We start from the raw sequence: 20,408 nt of genomic DNA on the forward strand, positions 1-20,408 counted from the left end.
TAGTGGTCAAGGATACTTAAAATATAACATGACCCTCCTAAACTTGGTTTCATGGGTCCAATTAAATCAGCAAACACAACTTCCAAAGGAACAGTTGTTTTGAAGCCGTTTAACCTGTTTGCAGGAGTTGCCTTACTCTTTTCCTGATTACAGGCATTGCAATTCAAATACTTACTACATGGCTTCAATTTAATTCCTTCTACTAACTCAACTGTTTTACGTAGTGAGTTAAAGTTTACATGCCCTAACCGCCTATGCAATAAATGTATACATTCATCATGTGACTTCTTATTCTCACATATTGAGTTAGCTTTTACTGTACTAACTTGGTTACTTGTGAGAATGAATAAACCATTTTTCAAATTAGCAGTTACACAGGTTCCATTCCTCTCAATAGTGCATTGCTCCCCTCTGAATGTTACCACAAACCCAACTTTAACCAATTCCCTTACAGATAACAGGTTGAATCTTAGTTTAGGTATATATAACATAGGTAACTGTTCATCAATGCATGGACAATAGGAATTACCTTCACCAGAGGCCTTCATCTTCCAACCGTTGGCTAGTGAAACATATTGGTTGCTGTTTTTCATAGTAATAAACCTCTTTTTCTCTTTGGTAATGCATTGTGAAGCCCCACTATCAACAACCCACAATTCATTATTTCTGGATGTTGGTTCACCAGAAATAGCCAAACCAATGCTCTTCTTAGCCTTCCCACTGCTATTCACATTCTGTTTTTTACCCTTTCTACAGAATTTGGCTATATGCCCTCTAGCCCCACAAGAATAACATTTCTTGACGTTGTAAACAGTGGTAAATGGCTGCTCCTCTCGTGGCTGTGTCTCTCTCAGCTGGTCTCTGTCACGCCTCCTTCTGGACTCTTCCAGCAGTCTCCCAGTAATGTTAGTCAAAGTCAGTTCCTCTCTGGTCAGGACTTCCAAAGAAGAAACATACCCATCATAACTCTCATCCAAAGATGACAGAATAATGTAGACCTGATGCAACTCTGAAAAAATCAGCTCCTTTTCATGAAGCTCTTGGAAAGTTGCCTTCATGTAATTTAAATGGGTCAGCATATCTCCATTCTTCTGCAGACGAGCCCTAAACAGCTTACGTGTAAGGTGTATATGTGCACCCACACTGTCTCGAACATAAAGCCTTCGCAAAATGCCCCAACACCTAGCAGCAGACTCCTCACCACGAATATGGACAAGCTGCTGGTCATTCAGTGTTAGCCCAATAATGCAAAGAGCTTTCTCATTGCTTCGTTTAAAGTCGTCTATCCTCTTTGCATCCTCTTCGTTATCTGGATCCCAAGCAGTAGTATCTGGTGGGTTATTTACAACAGTCCATAGTCCTTCCTTGTGCAAAAGCAAGCAGCATTTCGTGGACCAGGAAACATAGTTTGTCCCATCCAACCGGGTTATCCAGGAGATGCCTGACAACAGTTCCTGTGCCATTTTACACCAAAAAAACTAACACAAACTCAGCTAGGAATACTGTGTGTACTAACTCTCAGTACAGGCCTGGGCCCATAACCAGTGTTAAGGAATTTGTTGTGCAGAGGTCTCCTTGTGCTACCAAAGAGTTGCACAGACAAGGAAGGGCACTGAGAGCAGTAAAAGTCACACAAGAATACACTGAGTTATAAAAACAAAAAGTAGTTTACTTTTGAGGTGGTGTAAGAACAAAAATGCACAGTCAAAAAATAAACAGTCCAGATCATAAACAATAGCAACAGTCCAAGTAGCAATCCAAACTACAAAGTCTTCTTACCGGTCCAGAGGTCAATACACAGTTCAGGTTTACAACAGTAGTAAACCAACAGCAGAGCAAAAACAGTAGTAGTAGAGAGCAGTGAGTTCAGAGAGAGAGAGAGAAGCTACGTTACTAGCTTCCTCTTATGGCCATGAGAACACTTACACACCCATTGGCCAATTAACATCTTAAAGCCATAGCATTATGGTTAATATATTTTCAACCCAACATTGTAGGCTAACACCATATGCCTAACAACTCTCGACAATCTACTGCTGTTTTAGTCCCAAAGTAAGTACGTACAAACTGGTCATCATGAAGTATCATGACAGGTCAGATACAGACCCATCCTTTCCAGATTTAAACTTAGAATATATGAAATCATAGATTGATAAAATGTAGAAGTGGAAAGGAACCTTATAGTTGTATCTCCTACAACTACCTGCCCTTTGAAGGCATCCCCTAAACCAGGGGTCTTCAAACTTGGCAACTTTAAGACTTGTGAACTTCAACTCCCAGAATTCCTCAGCCAGCCATTATCCATTATTCTAGGCAGATTGTTCCATTGTTTAGTAGTTCTTTACCACTGGGAATGTCTTCCTAAAACTCAGCTTGGATCTTTCTTTGTATTTCAAACCACTGGTTGCTGTATTGCAGACAATTTTGTCAGAGAAAAATGTTGCCAATACCTCTCCCATGATAAAGGATCTGAAAACCATACAACATAGAAACAGTAAAAGCTACTTAACTCATAAGAGAGAAAAGTAAGGGGAGATGTGGTAGTACTCTACATGCCCATGAAACTGCAGTTTCTAACACATCTCCCTTACTTTTCTCTTTTATGAATTAAGCAGCTTTTACTGTTTCCGTATTGCTTGGTTTTCAGATCCTTTATCATTCTGGCAGCTCTCTTGAATTTATTGTAACTTCATGTCTACTTTAAAATTATTAAAGATCTGATTTCTCTCCTAGGCCTGGAGGCTGGCTGAAGATTAAATCCCTGCTTTGTGGGGCGGGAGTGGAGGTAACTGAATTTGGTTATATGTTAATTTTGGGCTACTCATGGTCTTGTTGCCTTTTTTTTAAAAAAAAACAAACTTTTTCAATTGTAAACCACCTAGAGCTGTCAGGAATCAGGCAACATATAAATAAATAAATGTAGTTCAAGGGAGCTATTACCTCCAATGAACTGGATGCAATGCTTCTGATAAAACCCCAAAATAAACTTCTTTCTCACATTCTGCTGCTGGCCCACTAGCACTTTTAGTTCCTGCTTTCACACACATTCTTACTAAGCCAGATTTTCCCAATCCTAAATCTATGCATTTAAAATTAAAGGGGCCATAAACATCACAGCTGAACATCATCCTACATGGTCAATTTGGCTCAGTGTTCAAATTTGTCAAAATGATTTGAATTGTGCTTCTGCACTCTAACACATTAGTTTGCCTTGCCCAATGTCATCTGTAGATCTGATAAGCATCCCTTTTATTGCATCAGGTAGATCATTTTTAAATATTTATTTATTTATTTATAATTGAATTTCTATACCGCCCTTCTCCCGAAGGACTCAGGGCGGTGTAGAGGGCAATAAAAGCACTACAAAAGTTACAAAAGTTAAAAGTAAATTAAATTAATGAAGCCCTAATAATAAATAATTAAAAATACCCCAAACCCTTAAACCAGGCCAACCTGTTCAAATAAATAGGTTTTCAGATCCCGGCAGAAAGAGCGAAGGTCAGGAGCCATCCGGAGCTCAACCGGTAATTGATTCCAAAGGGCTGGCGCGCTCACAGAGAATGCTGTTGAATGACATTGGGCTGAACACAAAGCTCTGGAAAACTCAAAGAGTCCTTTCCTTCAGGTATGTGCAGATCCATTTATGAATCCTCTTTGGATATGGTTGTTTAAACAGTTTCAAATCCACCAGACTGTAGTCCACATTTATCCAGTTACTCCACAAAAGCTTCTTCTAATATTTGCTTTTCACCAAAACTCATGCGCAGCCAAAGAGGCAGGCTGTGCTTTTTAACAATGCATTGTTTGGTATATGTGTGTACATGTCATCACAGAATTGGGAGGAGCCATTTAGATCATCAAGTTCAGTCCATGCTTAGTTCAGGAATCAGGATTAAAGCATATCTGGCATATGGCCTTTCTAGCCTGTGATCTTCCAGTTGTTTCTGAAGGAAGTCTTCTCTCTGTACCTTCCCCTGCATAACTACACTTAACACTGTGCATGTCTTTGCTAAATAAAACAAGACTGGAGACTTTAAATAAAAATCCTGAGTTAATCCAACTCTGAGGATGACTCCTGTCTCCCTGCCTTTCCATATCTAAGAGAGAGAGAACTTCTGTGGCTCTTTTCATCACCTTGATCTCTCAGCTAAAGACACAGCCACAGGAAGACAAATAGAAATATCAACTCCACTCCTTCTGCACGAAGGCTAGATGACTGTAGTAACATGCTCTTCATCTCATCTAACCAAGCTCAACATTAAACAGAAACCTATTATTTATTCACTCAGTTGTTAAAGAGGAAATCATATTACACATTAGGAAAATAGTACAAACTTTCAACAGACTGATATTAATCTCTTTCGTCAAAAACTTCATATCCAAATGAAATGAGGACATAAAGCCTTATATTGAGCAGCTGGCACACTAAAATATCAATCCAATTCATTGTTGACTGTAATAAAGCAAGGGCACCTCTCTGGGTTTAGCAGCAAGCTAAAAGCCATGTTCTACTGATGAAAGCTACAATTAGAAAATGCATTTACGGTATGAAGTGGGTGATTCAAAAGAAACAGTTCAGTTGATTGTATTGAAATTTAATAAATGTATGAAAGTGAATAGTATTGAAAAATGTATCCAGAAAAATATAGGGATCTCAAAATCTCTCCAAATATAGTATCTGAAATCCAGCGTGGATGGAGGAGATTCATAAAACCAAAGTACAACCTAATATAGTACGTGACATGCATAACACAGACATACACACACGAAGGGATTGTAATATCACAACAGCAAGCATAACTTCTTGGTCTTGAATTAATTTAAACTGACCCAGACAGTGATGAACACTGAAAAGAAGGCTAATATTTCATGTAGTTAGTAGGAAAAAAAGGTAGGCCATACAAAGCATTTAACTGAAATAAGTTATACTTCAGAAAGGAAACTGGATAGCTTGCTGTATTTGTAAGTAGAACAGGATAGGCAAAATTTGCTATGAGTAATAATGGATGGGGAGTTAATCTATACCTTTGAAAAGTAGTAGGAAATGTTTAATTGCAACTATAGTCAAGATTCTGCTTTTTATCACACCTTCATGGAATTATACTGTCAGTCTTTATTGTGCTTTTTTTAAAAGGGGAGGGAAAAATACAATGTACCATACAATCCTGAAGCTAATATCACTCTGCAGAAGAGAATTAGCACAGTTCCTAGGAAGCTAATGACATTGCTACAGTGTGTTGGAATGGAACCAAAGACCAGAATAGGCATGCCAGTGTAAATATCTACTTCTGACAATAGCTCCATGTCTCCACAGTTCATATCTTCTTCAACATTTGCTTGTGTGGTGCTTGGGATTGTGGAGTGATGCAGTTTTATGGTGAAAAGGGCATATGGGTCGGAAAAAAGCGAGGACACAAAATTAAGCCACAGGAGGAGGCTTCACATGAGAGGCAAGTATAAAAGTATGGGACCAATATCAAAATCATCAGGGAAGAAGACAAAGCCTGAGAACAGATAATTGTATGATTTGACAAAAGAGTCTGGCAGGACTAACACCTGCATCCTGTCACATTTACCATTCAAAGGCCTGGCCACAGATTTCCTGTTTGGTTTGTTCAGACTCTTTATTTCCTTTTATACAGGGGAGCTCAAAGCATTTTATAATAATGACTTATTTTAAAAATAGACAAACTATGAATATAGGGGACCCAGGTGACAAAAGAGATTGCAGGCAGAAATGTATGCTAAGTACTACATCAAGTAACAATGGCCCGAATAAGGTAATCTCTCTACATTTTAAAGGCCTCTAATGATGGATTTTATCTGGCCTTTAAAAAAAGGAGAGCCACCAGTGAAAAGACTATCATCCATCCATCCATCCATCCATCCATCCATCCATCCCTGTCTGTCTGTCTGTCTGTCTGTCTGTCTGTCTGTCTGTCTGTCTGTCTGTCTATCTATCTATCTATCTATCTATCTATCTATCTATCTATCTATCTATCTATCTATCTATCTATCTATCTATCTATCTATCTATCTATCTATCTTCTAGAGCTACTTCTATAGTTACCAATCTCAGAAAGTGACTCTGGGCAGTGTACATATATTACAGATTGTTGCAAGGCAAATGGCATTTATATTAAATCAGGGCAAATCAGCCTCCTGCCCCCCCCCTTTCTCAGCCTCCTATAAACAAACAGTTGGGCCAGAAGAGGACAAGAAACCTCTGGTAAGCTGAGCATCACTTCTACGGTTGGCATGGATACACAGAGCTGTGCCTACATATGAGCATATGAATATACCTCTATTCAAATCTTCCTTTCCTACCATTCTTGCCAAGTATGTGTGTGTTCATACATACAGTGTGTGTGTGTGTGTGTGTGATACACACACACACACAGAGACAGTCTCTCTCTCTCTCTTATATATAGGTACACACACACACACACACACACTACATATATAAATGCACATAAAATCCACCTGGTCTTTTTCCAGTTGTGGGAAGATTAAGACATAATTTAAAAAAAAAAGAACTCAGGAGAAAGACAGCAAGGAGGGCATACAACTTTAGGGAATTAAGTATATTTAAATTTAAGGTTTGGGAATGGGAATTAGGAGAATGTGCCAAAAGTTTACACAAATCTCTGCCCTAGTTCAGTACACATGGATGATATCATTTTAAACAGAGAGAGGTGGAATTATCTGCACTATAGAAATAGAAGAAGCATGAATTGTGATGGGTGCAGAGGGACATGTCACAGTACCTCCTGTTTAAATTGTATTTCCAGCAACTAAGACCCAAACTGGCATATCTTAGTACTGCACCCAAACCTTCAAACTTGGGTCATATTTGTAGGCTTTGAGTGGGGAAAAAACCATCTAGCTTGCCTGAACTTCTATATTACTGTCCCACAGTCTATGGATGTGTTCATGAAGCTACCAGTAATCAAACGTGACACAAAGGAGACTATGTTAAAACACACAAATATAGATGTAATTTGGCAATGGAACGAATTACCTAGAGCAGGGGTAGGCAACCTCGGCTCTTTTATGACTCATGGACTTCAACTCCCAGAATTCCTGAGTCAGCTATGCTATGCTGACTCAGGAATTCTGGGAGTTAATAATTAATAATTAATAATTTTATTTGTATACCGCCCTTCTCCCGAGGGACTCAGGGTGGTGAACAGGGCAAACATATAAAAATACAAAGGTACAAAAGTTAAAAAATTAAACACAATGCCCAAACTAAAACAATAAATAGATATATTAAAAACAACAATAAAATCCCAACCCATCCCCCATCAGGCCAGGCCGGCTTGTTCGAATAAGTGAGTCTTCAGATCGCGTCAGAAGGAGCGAAGGTCGGGCGCCATCCGGAGCTCGACCGGCAACCGATTCCATAAATCCGGGGTGCCCACAGAGAAGGACCTCCCCCTGGGGGCCACCAGACGACATTCTCTGACCGGTGGCACCCTGAGGAGGCCCTCTCTGTGGGAACGCACAGGGCAGAGGGAAGTTGATGCCGGCAGCAGGTGATCCCTGAGGTACTCCGGACCCATGCCATGTAGGGCCTTGAACACCATTACCAGTACCTTGAATCTCACTCGGAAGACAACTGGGAGCCAATGCAGCTCACGGAGCAGAGGTGTAACATGGGAGTATCGGGAGACTCCCAACACAACTCTTGCGGCTGCATTCTGTACCAGTTGGAGCCTCCGAGTGGTCTTCAAGGGCAGCCCCATGTAGAGAGCGTTGCAGTAGTCTAAACGAGAGGTCACGAGCGCATGAGTGACCGTATGATAGGGCCGCAACTGGCACACCAGGCGAACCTGGGCGAAGGCCCCCCTAGTCACAGCCACTATGTGATCTTCCAAAGTAAGCCGTGAATCTAGGAGGACTCCCAAGTTGCGAGCCCTATCTATGGGGGGTAATAGCTCACCCCCCATAGAAAGAGATGGAATATTCTGAATATCCTGGGATGCCGGTATGCACAGCCACTCAGTCTTGTCGGGGTTGAGTTGAAGTCTGTTCCTCCCCATCCAGACCCGAACCGCTTCCAGGCAACGGGACATCACGTCGAGGGCATCACTGGGGTGGTTTGGGGTCGAAATAAAAAGCTGGGTATCATCAGCGTACTGATGATACCCAACTCCAAAACCACGAATGATCTCACCCAGTGGTTTCATGTAGATGTTGAACAGGAGAGGCGAGAGGACCGACCCCTGAGGAACTCCACAAGCGAGAGGCCTCGAGGTCGACCTCTGCCCCCCTGCCAACACCGTCTGCGAACGTCCCAGGAGATAGGAGGAGAACCACTGAAAAACTGTGCCTCCCACTCCCAATCCCCTGAGACGCCGCAGCAGGATACCATGGTCGATGGTATCGAACGCCGCTGAGAGGTCTAATAGGACTAGGACAGAGGAATGTCCCCTGTCCCGGGCCCTCCAGAGATCATTCACCAGAGCGACCAATGCTGTCTCCGTGCTGTACCCGGGCCTGAAACCCGATTGGTACGGGTCTAGATAATCCGCTTCATCCAGGACCACAGGGAGCTAATGCACCACCACACTCTCAACAACCTTCGCAAGAAAGCGAAGGTTGGAGACCGGACGAAAATTATTTAACACAGCTGGGTCCAAGGCAGGCTTCTTGAGGAGAGGTCTCACCACCGCCTCCTTCAAGACGGCGGGGAAACTGCCGTCACTCAAAGAGGCAGATATAACCGCCTGGAACCAGCCTCGTGTCCTCTCCCAAGCCGCGTAAACCAGCCAGGAAGGGCACGGGTCCAATAAACATGTGGTGGAGCTCAACCTCCCCATAATCCTGTCCACTTCCTCCGGAGTCACAGAATCAAACTCCTCCCAGATAATATTGACAAGACCGCCCGTGTCCTGATCGTCAGACTCTGCCCAGTCGGAGTCCAGACCGGTCCGAATCCGAGCGATTTTGTCCGACAGAAGTTGACTAAACTCCTCGGCACGACCCTGCAAGGGTTCCTCCCTCACCTCCTGATTAAGGAGGGAGCGGGTCACCCTAAACAGGGCAGCCGGGCGGTTATCTGCGGACGCGATAAGGGTAGCGAAGTGATTAGACCTCGCCGCCCTTATCGCTGTGAGATAAGACCTAATATAGGTTCTTAGTCGCAATCGGTTGGATTCAGATCGGCTGGAACTCCAACAACTCTCTAGGCCCCGTCTCCGACGCTTCATCTCCCGAAGCTCCACGGAAAACCATGGAGCTCGCTAGGATCTGCACCGGGTCAGGGGCTATGCAGAGGGACATCAATAAGGGCACCTGTGATATGGGTTATTGGCATGTAACAAACTAGAAAGGTCCATGTAACATGTCCCAAAGATCCTTTTTCAAAAGGCAACTGGACTTTGTTTTTTCTCTTGAAGATGTTTTGCTTCTCATCCAAAAAGCGTCTTCATTTCTAACTGAATTATTGGAAATGGAAGGATTTATATTCCTTTTGAAAAAGCACCTTTGGGACAACCATGACTTGGATGGCTGAGAATCTCCATAGACATTCTGCATTAAAATAAGGACTTGAAAGAGACTTTCTATTTTACTATTAACAGACAGTTTTAGCGACCTAGACAAAAGAAACAGAAGGACATGGAAGGCAAATTTCAGCTGGTATACTTAGGAAATATGAAGGGAAGCTTGTGTAATGGAGAATGTTAGGTTACTGCAGTTTAAGTGTATTGCTTTTAAACAACAAATATCTAATTCTCAGGCCTATAACCACAATGCATGAATCAGTCAAATAAAAATAGTGGAGGACATTGCTTAACATTTTTAAAATAACTATAACTAAATGGAATATGAGTTCTAAATTATATGATAACTAAATGGGGTAATGCACCTCTTGTTAGAGTTCTCTTAGGTTAGTGTTTTACAATATAAGATTAAATAATCAAACAGTTAAAAAGTAAAGTGCACACATTAAAATATACCTTGAAACCAGTGATGGGATTCAGCCAGTTTGCACCACTTTGGCCAAACCGGTAGCTACTTTTTTTGTTGCCCAAGCCCAGAATGGACTTCTGGAAGCGGCATCCACACAGAGAACCGGTTGTTCACATATTTGAATCCCACCACTGCTTGAAACAGATAGATAGATAGATAGATAGATAGATAGATAGATAGATAGATAGATAGATAGATAGATAGATAGATAGATAGATAGGCAGGCTGACAGACAGACAGACAGACAGACAGATGATATAATAACAGAACTAAAGAAAAATAGTAAGATATATCAGAACAGAAGAATAGGCTTTTTAGGACAAGAAAAAAGTAAGAGGTAAGATAACACTGGATTTGCTATCACATTTTCTTTTAGGACAATTTGGGGAGGAAATAGCATCTGAATGGGGCCCCAGAATGTAATGCTTTGAAGCTTACCTGAAATCACATGCTGTAGTTAATTCTGCTCCCCCACCTAGAGCTTTCCCTTGAACCAATGCAGCTGTGATTAGAGGTAACCTACATAACAGGAGAAATCAAACAGAAACAATTCAAATATTACAAACCTGAAAACACCCAACATTACATAAGTATAGATTGACTTATTCATCTGAAATAAATTATCAAGCAATTCAATGCACATGATCTGTGAAGATATTTCAGTGAGGTTGAAACCCACCCCCACTAGAAATCCACAGTTAGCACCAAAAGTCTGAAATCTTTTGCAGATAATGTTAAGGATGGAACCAATCTATCTGCATTAATTTTAATATTGCTTCTCAGTTTTGTAGCAAATCACTTGCCCTAAACATGATTCAGGAAACAGTATCGGAATGGGGCTGTACAATCAAAACCAACAAAATTAGATTGTGAGAAAGATTTTGAATAAAACTTAAGAAATTGCTGAAAATGTGTTTGTTAAAGAAAACAAAACTCTTCTCCATGGTTCTGTAAGAACAATTAGATATGTTAATTTTATTCAATGTGGGAAGACAATAGTGAAGATAAGTGATCCCAAGAAATAATATCCTTATTATACAATTCTCAATATTTGCATTCACATTTCAGTAATATTTCCTTTGAGAAACCTGTTTATATATTTTTAGATTAAAAATCTATTCAAGGTCCCTTTCATCAAATACATTCTGAATATATGCTGCAATAATGCATATTTTTTTCTAAACATACTCATAATCTTGATGTAAGCATTAATTAATCCAAGGAAGGCTGGAAATACATCATGGAATACTTGATCCATCCAATCAAAACATGTAGAGTAAGTCTGCTGAGGATCCCAGCCCATGAGTTCTAAAGCAAAGTGTAAGCCTATAGTAACCCAATAGTCACTCTTCACCACAGTCATCCCAAAACTCTAAAAATATGCTGTTATAATAAAGCTATTCTTTATTATTGTTTTGTTTCAATGTGGGTTAGGAGTTTCTAAGGATCTCTCTCAAGTCTCTATTAATTGGAGAATACATATACTGTGGCACAAGTAAATAAATATGAGGAGAGAACTTCCCTAAATTATTTGTGAATATATCCAAAAATTAATACACTTTTTCCTTCCATTTTTAAATTACTGGAGTGCAAATGGACAAAAAAATGTGACTTTTAGCAACAGATACAAAATTCAATTTTAGGGGGATTTTTTTAGATGGCTCAGTGGGTTAGGATGCTGAGCTTGTCGATCAGAAGGTCGGCAGTTTGGCGGGTCGAATCCCGAGTGCCGCGTAGCAGAGTGAGCGCCTGTTACTTGTCCCAGCTTCTGCCAACCTAGCAGTTCGAAAGCACGTAAAAAATGCAAGTAGAAAAATAGGGACCATTACGGTGGGAAGGTAACAGCGTTCCGTGCGCCTTTGGCGTCTAGTCATGCCGGCCACATGACCACGGAGACGTCCTCGGACAAGCGCTGGCTCTTCGGCTTTGAAACGGAGATGAGCACCGGCCCCTAGAGTTGGAAACGACTAGCACGCATGTGCGGGGGAACCTTTACCTTTACCTTATCAAAACCTAGCCACACACACAAAAAATAAGAATACACACTTCACAGAAAGACAGTGTTAAAGTAATTTTCAACTGAATTTCCAATTCAGATGGCTTTTGTCCTTGGGAGATTGAGGGTCATCTTGTCCTTTATATATGATGGTATGTCTTAGCCCAGCCCTTCAGCACAGTACAACATTAATTTACTGAGCATTTTCTTCTAATTCTCTTTACTGTGTACTGTCTCGATGTACTTCATTGGTCCACTGTGTACTGTCTCATAATTCTTGTGTTATCTTGAACAGGAATTACTCAATGCTTTTTATCGAGTCCATGGAAGTGATAAACCTACAACTTGTTAAAGAAATGTACTAAATGATGGGAATGGGATTAAATGTCAAAGACCCACAATGTTTTCCATATCGCCAAGTAACCAGATCAAATGGTTCACCAACAGCCTTCATAAAACCGAAGTCAGAAATCTGATATATAATTTGAGAGAAATATGGATCCCTGATCACAACATATAGTAAAACATGCTGAAGAGTAGAATCTACTTATGTGGGAGCCTGGAGGTAATAGATGGTGGATTAAACACATGTTTTATTCCTTGCATGTGTTCCATTCATGGATTTACGTAGGTTGCAAAAAGGAGATTTGCCAAATTTTCAAGATGATTGACTTCTATGACAGGGAATATGGATTTGTAGGAGTTGGGTATGTATATTTTATAAGACCTCAATACTTCTTAGTTTCTGGAATTTGATGTCTACAAAGAGCATATTCCCAAGTAGCAATTAAAAAAAGAGCCTAAATCAACAAATTCTAAAAAAAATAATCAGTCATTTTTTATAAGAATCAATTATTCTGTTCCCAAATATTTCTGGATCTACCAGTATTAGATAAATGCTGAAATTTCATATATACCTTCATATATTTTGAGGGGGGAAATACACTAAATAGAAGTACTACCTCATGAGTCTGGTTAAGATGTTTTGCATGAACATACACATATTCATCCCATCCTAGAAAACAGAGAAACAAAGTATCAAGAAATATTCTAACAATAAAAAATGGAAGAAGCTGCTTTGTATCTTTAGTGTTTAAGTATCTTAGTTCTCAAACATGCGAAGAATACATTTCTCAAACAATCTGCTCCATTTATTCATCCTTTACAGAATAACTTTTCAAGGAGCCTGGGTTCTTGTTGAAAGAGAAGTATGGAGGGAGAGTACGTTTCTTCTCCTATTCCTATTGCAAACAATTTGATAAAAATTAGGTCCATCACTTACCAGAGATTCTATATTGTTCTATATATTTTAGAAGTATGTACAGAAAGTGGCACAATATTATGAAGGTTTGCTAAACAGTTTGCTAAAAAAACTGTTTTTCTTTGAATTTTATTTCATAATATTAATCCTTTTTTTGGCTTTTTGCCTTTCCTCCCTTATTTGTTTGTTATTTTGTCATTCTGCAATGCAGTATTATTGTCAGGTTTTCCTAACTTTTACAAACTAATGTTTGATAATTTGCAGTGAAATCAAGATACTAATCTATACATTAGGTAGTGTAAATATAAAAAAAATACAGTTTTCAAAGAATTTCAGAACAGTTTCACATATACTCTAGTGCTGTCCTCTCTTTTTTAAAGAAACCCTGCACAAGTAGAGACTTGATCAGAGCTGAGGTCTATCTAGTCTGGCATTCTGTTTTTTTGTATGCACGGGGTTTTACTTTTCACTGTAATGTTTGATAACAGATTTATCTATCTACTCCCATGAAGCCTGAACTCTAGAAATCTTTATCCTAAATTAAGAACAGTCACATTATACACGCCCTATCCAGCAATCATCCTTCACCTGGTCCCCTAAAGTTCTGTGCAGTCAGAATGTGGACTATAGCCCAACTGAACAGGAAGGCACCAAGTTGAGAAAGCAATAAGCAATAGGACCTAGACATGGGGGTAGGCAACCTTGCCTCTTTTTATGACTCGTGGAGTTCAACTCCCAGAATTCTTGAGCCAGCATGGCTGGCTCAGGAATTCTGGGAGTTGAAGTCCATGAGTCATAAAAGAACCAAGGTTGCCTACACCTGCCGTAGACTTATATACTGCTTCACAGTGCTTCACAGCCCTCTCTAAGTTGTTTATAGAGTCAGCACATTGCCCCCAACAATTTGGGTCCTCATTTTACCAATCTCAGAAGGATGGAAGGCTGAATCAACCTTGAGCCAGTGAGAATCGAACTGCCAAGCTGCAGGCAGCCAACAGTCAGCAGAAGTAGCCTGCAGTGCTGCATTCTAATCACTGCGCCACCAGTGGTTAGTGAAAGGCCGCAACACAGCGCCTTTGCAATAAGCCAAATTCCAAGCTGCAGAAACCTGTAAACTCCCTCATTAACTCCTCAAAACATCACTCGTCAGTCATTTCCTTTAACGTTATTGCTTTGTTGGCTAGCAAACTAGTCAAACGGGCCGGCTGGTCAGCTGTCGGTGTATGATAACGGGTGAGAGGTTATGCCTTATGCCACAGGTCTGCAACCCGCGGCTCCGGAGCCACATTCGGCTCTTTCAGCCGTCTCCTGCGGCTCCCAGTCCTCTGCCATGTGCAGTCCAAAAAAAAAAGTGGGACTAAAAAAGTTCAACCAATCAATTCAAATATGCAGGGTAGGTACATATCTCGCTTTGGCTCCACTCTTCAGTCAAACCCTGTTCTGCGCATGCACGCATGTATGCGCATGTGCACACATTTTTTGCGGCTCCCAGTTTTTCCTTTTGTGAGCGAACTGGTTCCGAGTGGCTCTTTCACTGTTTCAGGTTGCTGACCCCTGCCTTATGCCAATGAGTTCTATGCGATATGATTTCGTTCTCCTGTGCTTCCAGTTTACTTCTAAACTATGGTCTGATGTCAAATCCAAACTGAGTAAGTTATATTCTGCCCTTACCTCTGCAGTGGGCAAACTATTCTGAGCGTAATGGCCAAGCAGCCTACGAGTGGTCGTTTAGCAACCACAGTTGGGATTGGGAGCTCTGTCGTAGAGCAAAGCAGTTGATAAGTGGGAAATCACATGACGGCAATTATGTTTTCCTTTTCCTTACTCCTGCACCCTTTGGAAAGCTCACACAGGTGCTGGGATAATTAGCAAAAAAAAGGGAATTAACGTTTCTACAGGTAACTCCAACTTATGACCATTTACTCTGCAACCATTTGAAAAATGGGCTTGTGACTGGGTCCCCAAAGTTACGAGTGCTGCAGCACCCGTGGGCGCATAATCAAAATTAGGGTGCCTGGCAACTCCCTTAGGAAAGCAGGATCGCTTCAACTCCTGCCACTGCCTATCTCCCCTCTCTGCCATCTAAATGCTTTTGGCCCCCTGTGCTTCCTGGCCCCGGCCACTCTAGTTGACCATCGCCATCTTTTCGCTCCCGCTGATGACCATGTCCGATCTGGTCCTTTTGGAGGCCATGCCAGACCTTCCAGAGACCATGTGCAGCCTTGTCCAAATTTGGGCAACCTTCTCACAAGGCTTTGTTATCGTATACGTAGTAACAAATTTTCTTTCAAGCTCTTTATCCATCAAACCTTCAAGGAAACTTAAAGGAGTGCATTAATAAATTGATTGTTTGATTGACTGATTAAATGAATGAATGAATGAATCCTTCTTGCAAGGCTCTGAAGCCTTCCAAATAGGCTGCAAGTTGTTTAGACAAGACCGTCAGCATTTTGGAGAATGGCACGAATGGCCTTGGGAATAAGGACTGACGTGACCAGCAGCTGCTTTGCAAAGGGCCAGGCTGGGCAGGCCCCAGCAGCAATGGCAGAATGAAGAAGATGGTGAAGGTTAACTAGTATGGCAGAGCGCAGGGCAGCAGAGGTCTCGGAGTGCAGGGCAGGATGTGCAGCTGGGCCACTGTGGCTGGGTTGGGGCTTCCAGGGGCAGTTGGAGCTTCCTGGGAGGCAGGAGGAGGCTGCTTCACACCATACCATTAGGGCTTCCCTGACATTTGGCATTCACAGCATCTTATGCTGCACGACTGGGCTACACTGGAGTAGCTGAAGCTCCCAAGGGCAGAGGCAGCTTTGTGCTGGCTACAGCTTTGGGAATTCTTGCAGCCCCAAAGCCACAGAACAGCAAAAAGTCCCCGAGCTGCAGTGTATTTATTTTCTCCCTGGCGTCCCTTTGCTTACATCGCACTGCAACTCATGCCAGGCCTGTTTTGGACCTCCCAAGCCCACCCCCGTACTCCTGCGTACTTACAATCCTCCGTACTCCTAGTTTGGCACTCCCTCTGCTTCCCACTTAACCAGCTGTGTGTCTGGACTTACAAAGGCAACCAGGACTATTGGGATTGCCATTGCTAGGTAAAGTATGTCTCACTTTACAACTGCATTGGTTAGCGATGGAAATTCTAGTCCCAGTTATGTTCTTAAGTCAAGGACTTGCGGAGGGAGGGAGGGAGGGAGGGAGGGAGGGAGGGAGAGAGAAAGAAAGAGCACGTGTGTTTCAGTGAAACCCGGATGATGGTAACTGCACAATTTAATGACTTAAGAGAGCATATTTACATTAACTCTATTTTGCAAACCGAGCCTACAGCAGCAGGGATCAGAACAGACTTGAGGCCAAGGGGCAAAGCCTTCCTGAACAAATAAACAGAACAGATTTCTTTCTTGCTCAATCCAACATTACTGGCTTCAGGAAAAACAGCAGTTTCCCACATAGCTTGCAATCTGTTAATTGTCACATTATAGCAGTGGGTGGAGCATTCAACACCCAGAGTAACTTTCAGCTGTCTCCATCCAAGTCCCTTATTGCTCCTGCAATTATATAAACAAAAGACTGTGGCTGAATATAGTTGCAGAAAGAAAGAGGTCTTTGAAAATTGTTAAAATACCTGCCCAATTTCTCCCAGATTTATGGTATTTGCAAAAAATGGGGGGGGGGAACCAAAACCAAAACCAAAAACAAAGGTAGAACTTATTTCCAGGCATACTTAGTTAATGTTAGTTAGTTAAAACATACTTAATTTTAGAATTAACAAATCTTACAAAACTCAGAAATCAGGTTCCATTCAATTCAATTGAGCTGAAGTAAAAGTCACAGGATTAAACTCTAACAGGGTAACCATGTTTCTCCATGGAGTTCCAAAATATTAAAAACCCTACTAGTCTATCCCAGAGTTTATATCTGTTGTCACATCCTGACTGATGTTTCCATCTTTTTTTTTATTCTGGGAGAAAAATAATGCATACCCATCAAAGACATAAATCAGAATGTATTAGGGAAGACTGATAGTGTTCTTGTTTGGAAAGCTATTCCGTGCAATCTCAGAAACAATTATCTGTGTCTATCTATCTACTACCATCTACCCATTTCTATCCAAATTAAATACACTGAAGAAAACAGGCAATAATAACTCAAACACAAATTGCCATTTGTTTCTCGAATGCCAACTGCGAACTTAGCACCAAATACAAAATTAGGGCAATTCCTCTGTTATGATTACTTTTTGTGTAACTATGGTTCAGGGCCAACTTTCTTTAAAGGAAAAATATGTCCAAATTTTAAGGTGTGCAAATTTACATTAATTTCTGCCATCACTTGCCTGAGAGCTGGAAAGTGCTCTCACTGCATTCAGATCAGATCCAGAGCAAAAAGTATTTCCTGCACCACGGATAATAAGTCCTTTCCCATCCTTCCAATCTTCTAGTTCAGTAATTCTTTCCTGTAGTTCTATCATCATTGTTCCTGCCGTTAAGAGAAAAAACAGTCAAATAGAATCTTTAGGGTCTAGCTTTATAACAGCAGTTGTTGGCTACATCCACGCAGCAGACAACATACTGCCAGCAACAAGTAACACTGCTGAGATTTGATTATGAAAAACAAATGCAAACTCAAGTGTGTGTGTGTGTGTGTGTGTGTGTGTGTAAGAAAGAGAGAGCACTTTGTCCTTGTTCAAGTCAGAATGCCACCACACAACTTGATTAATTTTTTCCCCCATAACTGATAGGTATCACTTTTCACATTTAAGTTTGCCTGATATCAGATTTTGTTATTACCTGTAAATGCATTCATAAACCTCGGATTGTTCAGTGTAAGTACTCCAATTCCATCATCTTTTTTAGAAAGGTCGACAGAGCCACCCATAAAGTGCTGAAGCTTTTTCTTTATTTCATCTTCTTCAAAACTGTGAGTATCATTATACAGACACAACATTCTTTGCTGGAACAATCTGCTCTTAGGAACCCTGTGGAAATTCTTCCATAATAAAATATTCATATCTGCAAAGGAATACATAGGCAGTGGCGATCCTGTGTATCTCAAATGTATCTCAAGATCAAGCAACTTGTTCTGCTGGAAAAAAAAACCAACATTTCCTTCAATTTAATAACAAGGTCTCAAAACAGTCCAAGATATAGTGAACAAAAAAGTAACAGAAACTGGTACAAACTAATAGGGAAAACTGATTAGGGGAGAAACAAGGATTTTCCTCTAGAAGTAGTCCTTGACTTACAACAGTTCGTTTAGTAGCCGTTTGAAGTTATAGTGGCACTGAAAAAAGTGACTTATGACCATTTTTCACACTTGTGACCGTTGCAGCATTCCCATGGTCTCGTGATTTACATTTAGATGCTTGACATCTGACTCACATTTATGATGGCTGCATAAGTGTCCTGGAGTCATATGATCCTCTTTTGTGACCTTCTGACAAGCAAAGTCAATGTTGGGAAACCAGATTTACTTAAAAAAAAACCCTATTGGTAATTTAAGAACTGCCATGATTCACTTCACAAATGTGGTGAGAAAAGTCGTAAAACGGGGCAAAACCCACTGAACAAATTTCTCACTTAGCAACATAAATTCTGGGCTCAATGGTGGTCGTAAGTTGAGGACTACCTGTACATAGGCAAATGGCTAAGAATAAATGTGCTAGGTGTAGGCAGCTTTCTGAGTTCTTGGTCACTGATAACTGCCCAGCTTTTACACTGTTGCTGTCCTTGTTGTTATCAGTTGAAACAAATCCAGCCATCAATGGAAAGGACTAAGAGAAAGCCCTTTAATCCACACACACACACACACACACACACACACACACACACACACACACACATATATATATATGTATATAATTGATTGATTGATTGATTGGATTTGTATGCCGCCCTATCTCCCAAAGGACTCAGGGCGGCTAACAACATAAAAACACAAAATACAAACATTAAAAGGTATTAAATCAAATTATCCCATAAATAGTCCAATTAAAAACACAATAAAACAAAATTAAGAAAACCTCCCTTTCATCAGTCCAGGTCGGCCTGTGGAAAAAGCCATGCTTTAAGGTCACGACGAAAGGAACCGGGCCATCCGGAGCTCCAAGGGGAGTTGATTCCAAAGGGCAGGTGCCCCCACAGAGAAGGCCCTCCCCCTGGGGGTCACCAGTCGACACTGTCTGGCCGACGGCACCCTGAGGAGGCCCTCCCTGTGTGAGCGCACAGGGCGATGGGCAGTCATTCCTGGCAACAGACGGTCCTGCAAATATCCCAGACCTAAGCCATGCAGGGCTTTATAGGTAAGAACCAGCACCTTAAATCTCACCCGGAGGACAACCGGTAACCAATGCAGGAACCCTCAGTCTACTGAGTGCATGGAAGGGTATGGTCAGCTTCAATAACTCCATCCTAGACCTCTATGTAAAATCTTTTTTTTTTACAGACAGCTGTACACACACTTGTTTTTGTTTTATGTTCAAAATTCAGGTGTAAATTATTTGTGGCTCAAAGCCCACCCAATCCCAACCCTTGCAGCCTATGTGCAGTTTTTGTCACCATGGCTTGACCCAGGATAGCTCAAATCCCACTTTTACAATAGATAAAACTGCTGTGACTACTTTCACTGTTTTGCTTCCTATCTCCATCACTTTCCGGGATGTGCTGAGTTTTATGTGAACTGCTTTGACCTGTGGAACTCAGATGTCTTCCCTCCTGTAAATACTTTCTATTATCGTTGCACCACAAACTTGGGTCAGAGAGGCTGCCCTGGCTCTTGACATGGACAGGTCCGACCCGTCTGAACTCAGAAGAAGCTACCCAGATGCTTCATTTGTACTGGTTTTTATTTATTTAAAACTATTTATACGGCTCTCCATCTCACCACTGTGATTCTAATGGTTAATAAATAGGTCATTCCATCGTACAGTTAATGAGAAACGACAGCAAACAGTATTCCGTGCCCTTTTGGTGTAGAGCCATGCTGGCCACATTGACTGCGGAAACTGTCTTCAGACAACGCTGACTCCCTCAGCCACGGAATGGAGATGAGCACTGTGCCCTTGAGTCAGACATGACTGACAGGGAAACTGTCAGGACCCACCTCAATCCACATCTTAGGAAATAAGAACTCTTGGATGCAAGTTTAGTCCAAAAGGAAAATGTTTACTAGGATGGAATC

General features: G+C 41.2%; 1 protein-coding gene across 3 annotated transcripts in view; it reads right to left on the reverse strand.

The window, feature by feature from the left end:
• ECHDC1 (ethylmalonyl-CoA decarboxylase 1) overlaps positions 1-20,408 on the reverse strand; it is a 42,457-nt gene that overhangs the window by 5,201 nt on the left and 16,848 nt on the right. The window contains exons 3-6 of one of the 3 annotated variants that reach the window (XM_081315384.1): positions 18,020-18,241; positions 17,566-17,708; positions 12,937-12,989; positions 10,417-10,497 (exon numbers count right to left, since the gene is read on the reverse strand). In XM_081315384.1, coding sequence (XP_081171510.1) covers positions 10,417-10,497; positions 12,937-12,989; positions 17,566-17,708; positions 18,020-18,239 — 497 coding nt within the window. In that variant the 5' untranslated portion in view covers positions 18,240-18,241. Of the gene's footprint in view, positions 1-10,416; positions 10,498-12,936; positions 12,990-17,565; positions 17,709-18,019; positions 18,315-20,408 lie in introns of all 3 variants that reach the window. The other 2 variants (XM_081315382.1, XM_081315383.1) reach the window with 2 other exon arrangements.

This window comes from Vipera berus (genome assembly GCF_964194415.1).
Source record: "Vipera berus genome assembly, chromosome: 1".
Taxonomy (NCBI): Eukaryota; Metazoa; Chordata; class Lepidosauria; order Squamata; family Viperidae; genus Vipera; species Vipera berus.